Source organism: Xiphophorus couchianus, chromosome 5, assembly GCF_001444195.1.
Source record: "Xiphophorus couchianus chromosome 5, X_couchianus-1.0, whole genome shotgun sequence".
In the NCBI taxonomy this organism is placed as follows: Eukaryota; Metazoa; Chordata; class Actinopteri; order Cyprinodontiformes; family Poeciliidae; genus Xiphophorus; species Xiphophorus couchianus.
Window position 1 is genome coordinate 31,724,093 of NC_040232.1, and position 6,137 is coordinate 31,730,229.

Sequence of the window (6,137 nt, forward strand, 5' to 3'; positions counted from 1 at the left end):
GCAGACATTTGTTATGTCACCGTTACAGTGTTGTGGAAAAGTATTAACCCCCTTGCAGATTTGTCTGTGTTTGATTTTTGTAATACACCATAAATACGAGACAAAGATAAAATTGAGAAAATATGGTCAAATTAAATTCAAACCAAACTTGTGTGAAAGTAGATTTTTTTTTGCCTTGTTAAATCATGAATTGAAAGAGGTTAACCAGATTTGTTTTTTAACAAGGTACAAGAAGAAGACCCATTTTGCACCGATAATAAAAAAAGACAAGAACAGATGAGCAGTTATCAGTCTGGAAAAGGTTAAAAAGTCATTTCAGTGAAATCCATAACTGTAGAAATAAAACAGTGGCGAGTCTCTTTAGGAGTAGCCAATAAATCAAAATCACCCTAAAAATGGATCATACAGGAGTGTCACAAACGAAACCAGAATAATCTAAAACACAGCAGGCCTCAGTTGAGGTCAGTTTCCACAACTCAACGGTAACATAGGGACCGAACTGAAACGGCACCCAGGGGAGAGATGGCACATACCCTCCCCCCAAAGAAAAGAAGAAGAAAAAACATCTGGGTAAATATTCTACAGACTGACATAAACAAAGAAAAAGTTGAACTTTCTGGAAGTTGTTCTAAACAACAATGTTATCAGCCTCCAGGTTGAATATTTTTGTTAAAATATAAAATCTAAACTGGGCCATATTGTTGAAGTTTGATGCTTTATTGTACAGATATATATATATTATTGCAACAAAATGGTCAAGATAATCCACACAAACACTCCATGCATTCAACTCTACATGTCATGGATTGGTTTGATGTTTTTTTTGTTTTTATTAAAATAAAATACAGGTTGTTGGTATCATAGTAATACGACATATTACTAAAACTACTGGAGAGTTGGGTCGGACTCTCCGGTCCAGTACTCAACTGGTTTGAATCCTACATAAAGAACAGGAATTTCTTTGTTTCAACTTGAAACTTCTCATCAAAGAGGTCAAAGGTCACATGTGGGGTACCCCAAGGTTCAATCCTAGGACCCCTTTTATTCAATATTTATATGCTCCCACTAGCTCAGGTTATAACAGAAAATAATATTAGCTACCATAACTATGCAGATGACACACAGCTCTACATTACGATGTCACCAGGTGACTCAGAGCCCATCCAATCACTGAACAGATGCTTAGAACAGATAAATGTGTGGATGTGCCAAAACTATCTCCAGCTGAACAGAAACAAAACTGAAGTTATTATTTTTGGACCTAAAGAGGAACGATCTAGAGTTATAGATCTAGAGTCAATGCACAGCTTCAGTTATTACAACTGAAAACCAGCGATCTTAAACCTGGGAGTAGTGATGGACTCTGACCTGAACCTTCAAAGCCACATTAAGACAGTCACAAAGTCGGCCTTCATCACATTTCCAGAATTAGAGGACTGATGTCTCAGTAAGATGCAGAGAAGCTCATCCATTCATGGAGGAGTTTATCTTGAGTCGCATCGATTACTGCAACCGTGTCTTCACAAGTCTGACTAACGAATCAATCAGACAACTGATTGATTTTTTACTCAGAGCAGTACATTGCTGCTCATGGTTTTTCTCACTAAAACCAGGAAGATAGAGCACATCACCCCAGTTCCACTGAGAGAATATAAACAACCAGCAGAATTTAAAATACTGCTGGTGGTTTATAAATCACCAAACGGCTCAGCATCACAATACATTAGAGATCTGCTGTTGAGGGTGTGCCGTGGTGGCGCAGGGGGTTAGCACGCCCCACGTTTGGAGGTCTTAGTCCTCGACGCGGACGTCGCGGGTTCGACTCCCGGTCCCGACGGCTTTTGCCGCATGTCTTCTCTCCTCACCCTCCTTCCTGTCTGCCTACTGTCAAAAAAAATACGAACCACTAGCGCCGCAAAAACTCTTCGGAGAAAAAAAAAAAAGATCTGCTGTTGTTGTACCAACCTTCTAAACCCCTCAGGTCTTCTGGTTCTGCTCTGCCTCCCCAGAACCAAACGAGGAGAAGCCACATTCAGCTTCTATGCTCCACAGATCTGGATCAAACTTCCTGAAAACTGCAGAACTCCTGAAACACTGAATTCCTTTAACTCTAGACTAAAACCCCCACCTGTTTAAAGTCGCTGTTGAAGCATAATTAATTGAGATTTTAACGATGGCACTCGACTTAATGTAATGTTTTGATTGCTGATTCTATGTTGCACGACTTTGTGTTTTTATAATGTACAGAACTTTGAAATGCCTTGTTGAAGAAATGTGTGATACAAATAAAATTTTATTTGATGTGTTAAGAGTAAAAAATGAAGTTTAATCTTTCAATGTCAAATGTCAAATAATTAGCTCCAAGCTAAATATTTAGCCTGCATGTCTGTTTTTGGAAGGTTTCCGAAATTCAAACTATTATTCAGAAATATTTTTGCTCAAAACTCATCAGGATTTACTAGATGGTTTACAAATGATAACATTGTTTTCTAAACTGGTTGGTCAACTTAATGATGAGTTTAACAGCCTTTAAAACAAAAAATATGTTCAATAATTTAGAATCTGTTATTTTCTCAACTAATAATCAGAAATAAGCACAAGAGAGACAATCTGATCAGATAACAGACATTTATTTTCTAGTCATGTGACAGTGGATATTATTACTGATTATCAAGTAAACAGCAGCTTCACTTGAGAAATAATATAGTAACACAGATTAGCTTGTACACAATAATTTTAATTCCCAAGGAATTCAGCTATAAATCAGAAAATGAGTCAAGTGAAAACTGAAATTTAAAGATTGACTTGAACTTTGTAATTTTGTGATGCTGGGAACATATGCATTTAGCCACAATTCACACACTGAGAAACCCAGGATTTCTTTGGTTATATAATTGGATTAATTGTGTCATCTATCCACTTCTTGTAGGCACAGACGTCCATGAAACCAGTTGGTGTAGCGTGTGCATACGAAGAATCTCCAGAGAAGGCATGGACGCCATAAAGCCTGTTCCTGAACACCCATCCTCCACCAGAGTCGCCCTGTCACAAACACAAAGCTTTCAGTTGTTATGCTGCTGTGATTTATCCAGTAAAATAAACATCAAGCTTTTGTGCAGAAAATAGTTTAAAGACCGACATACAGCAGATGTGTCCTTCTTGGTGGTTTTCGCACTGTACCAATTCTGGTAACTGTACTTAAAGTACTTGCATCTTGACAATACCTCTTCCATCTTGTCATTTTTATCAATCTTTAACTCGGCACACTGAAGATCATCAGAAAGATGTATGACTGTTGAGAAAAAGCAGCATAAACACGTAAGGTCTGTTGAAGTGTTGACACATTTTGCTCAGGCTATCACCTTGTTTGTGGTCATTAAACTGCAGTATGTTACTTGTATAAAATGCTTGTTTTTAAATCAAAACTGTCACTATGTCCTCACGGTAAATATGAAACAGATACTCTATGAGAAGATTGATCTCCTAAACCTTCTCCCTGTTGTCCTAGTTGTCTGCAGAAATGCACCACTCCAGGTCAAAAACAACCAATCAGAGCCAAGAGGAGGATCTTAGCGCTGTCAATCAATGCTCATGTACAACCTGTTCACTGTACAGGGGAGCAACCTGTTATGTGAGCTTGTTCAAATTTTCAGGCTAAGCTCACAGTTTTCTCAGATCTTCCTATTTCAGCTTTAAGCAGTTTATCTCAGAGTTTGTGATCAAATCGTCAACCAGCTTACTAAGTTCAGCTACAATAGAGTCTAAAAATGATTTGAATCATCTGAATCATTTGAGGTAATAACATAAACAATGAGAAACATAAACATTCATCTCACTTCTACTGTTGAAAATGCCAACTCTTGTTGGTCCATAACCTGCAATCTGAACCTTGGTGCCGCTGAAACACAAGAAAAAGAAAACTAAAAATAAGTCACATTAAGAAAAACAACTAACTGTGGGAAACCAAATATTCCTGCATGAACTTTGCCTCATCTTGCAGATCAAGAACCAAGTTCTGAATCTTGAGAAGATAAAACTTACAGTAGGAGAGTATCTGGACAGTCAGGCAGTTTGATTGGTCGGATTGTTGTTTTTTCTGACAGCTTCAGGAGCATAATCTCATGTTCACGACCGTTGCAGTCTCTATAAATTTTATGTTGAGTGATTGTGTAAGTCATCTTTGCAGCTGTTTTAGGATGAACTCCTACATGTACCTCATTAACCCTGGGCAAAGAAAACACAATTATTAGAGAAACAAACAGAGTTATAGGTGATTTTTCAGTAAAACTTATCCTCACTCACCATCCTCGATCTGACTCCCAGCAGTGAGTTGCAGTCAGAACCCACTGATCACTGATCAGAGATCCTCCACACATATAATGCTTTTTTCCATTAGATCTAAAGATATTCACATGATACTGACGTTCATCGTCTCTACAGGTCTGACCTCCAATGATTCTCTTCTGCAGAGACACTGAGTTCACTGCAACACCTGGACAAGAAAGTTGCTGGTTTTAGCAAATTAAATCCACACAGTAGAAATAAGGAACCAACATGACAGCTTTATAATGAAAACAGTAAAACACAGATCAACATAACTCATAGCGTTCAGAGCCAGTGGAAGAGTATCCAGTGTCTCCAGTGTGTCCGACTCACCCAGCTCCAGCAGCAGCAGAACCTTCAGCAGAGCCATTGCTGGTCCAGCTTCCTGTGAATGTCTGCAGTCCTGTAGCAGCTTTTAAACTCTGTTCACAACTTCCTGCTGGACAAGAAGCCACCAATCACAGGATGGACCCTGATCTGTCCAATCACATGACATCAATCTGTTTCCTAACATATATAACACTAAGAATTTAGACTTGACTGGAAAAAGTCTTTAGAGACATGGACTTGACTTTACTCGAAAAGACTTGCTATTTAACATATAATCTTAAGTTTAAAACACATTATTTATAAATCTGGACCCATTAATCAGGTTTTTCCCCAGTGTATTATAAGTCTATTTTTGCCCCCACACCAAGCATTGCTTGTCTAGGTGATAAGAAAAAAAGTCTCTTAAGTTTTTTAAAAATAATTTGTACTTCAAGTATCTCTGTTGCGCTGAGCGTTTCACTGGCGGAGCAGAGTAATTCCTGAAAGATGGGTTTATCGTTGATGCATTTAACAGGTCACAAGCCGGAGCGTGGACCAATCACACCACTGGCGCCTCTGTGCTTTGCCTCGCAAGTTGTTGCTGCTTGATGTCCAAAGTTTTCCTCAGCACAAATTGCATTCGCCTCGATTCACTCAAACTGAACACAGGCTGACCTGTATGGATATTTTCATCAACCGCCTTTGAGGACTTATGTTTCCTTTCTGTTCGTTAGCTCTGCTTGTGCAGCTCTATGTTATAACCTGTAGTTGTGTTTTCAGTGGTGTGTGTTGAGGAGCGGTGAGAATGATTTATATTTTTTAAACAAAGAATTATGTGCGGCGTTTACATCACTCTGCCCGGCTCTGTTTTTGTGTGTGATAAAGTATAAATGTGGAAACTTCAGGAACTCACACAAAAATATCTAATTACATGCTGTAATTTTGTTTGCTTTTGCCATTAAGTTTAAATGTGACATTTACATTTTCAAGAGTCTGTTTACTTTCCCTTGTTTTCAAAGGTATTTCTTATATTATATGTAATGGGAGAAGGGATGAGGAGCAGTGGCATGAAATAATGAGACAAACTGGTGATTAACAGTCTGTGATTTGACTAATTAGAGACGTGATTACATATTCATCTGCTAATCAGAAAAAACCCCATTTGTTTTATGTGGCTAAAATTTGGTTTGATGTAAAGTGGAGCTAATGTGCTAACAAAGAGCAAGTTAAGGCCAAACATAAATACAAAAAAATAGAAAAAAAGCCCTGATGCTACATTGTGAAAAACTAAAATATCTATCAAAAAAGAAACTATGAATCCTGTGACTTTATAGACCAAAAATGTTACAAGAAATTTATAATGAACACTCTGTTATGGACAAAAGGACTCTTTGTCTTTTCTCTTAGCGTTTTGTCTGCTCACACACAAGCTGTATCCTAATGTGTCATTTCCTTTATCCTTACGTGTACATATGTGCGTGCACATATGTATGTGTGTGTGTGTG

General features: G+C 38.0%; 1 protein-coding gene across 2 annotated transcripts; it reads right to left on the reverse strand.

Moving 5' to 3' along the window:
• Window positions 1-2,611: 2,611 nt before the first annotated feature.
• On the reverse strand, window positions 2,612-4,783 carry LOC114144070 (kallikrein 1-related peptidase b11-like). 2 transcript variants are annotated; one of them, XM_028016538.1, is made up of 6 exons: window positions 4,657-4,783; window positions 4,303-4,492; window positions 4,042-4,224; window positions 3,837-3,898; window positions 3,225-3,292; window positions 2,612-3,042 (listed from the first exon to the last, which is right to left on the reverse strand). In XM_028016538.1, the coding sequence occupies exons 1-6, from the start codon at window positions 4,691-4,693 to the stop codon at window positions 2,887-2,889; spliced, it is 696 nt and encodes a 231-aa protein (XP_027872339.1). In that variant the 5' UTR covers window positions 4,694-4,783; the 3' UTR covers window positions 2,612-2,886. The 2 variants fall into 2 exon arrangements, with proteins under 2 accessions (XP_027872339.1, XP_027872338.1); XM_028016537.1 differs by having other exon boundaries at window positions 3,144-3,292.
• Between the last annotated feature and the right edge of the window lie 1,354 nt (window positions 4,784-6,137).

Bases quoted from the DNA above. Each gene is read 5' to 3' on its own strand.
- LOC114144070 (XM_028016537.1), bottom strand. From the start codon at position 4,693: ATGGCTCTGCTGAAGGTTCTGCTGCTGCTGGAGCTGG. The intron at 4,225-4,302 runs GTGAGTGAGGAT...TTCTTTGCCCAG, and splicing joins TGGGAGTCAGATCGAGGATG to GGTTAATGAGGTACATGTAG. The intron at 3,899-4,041 runs GTAAGTTTTATC...CTTGTGTTTCAG, and splicing joins TGTCCAGATACTCTCCTACT to CGGCACCAAGGTTCAGATTG.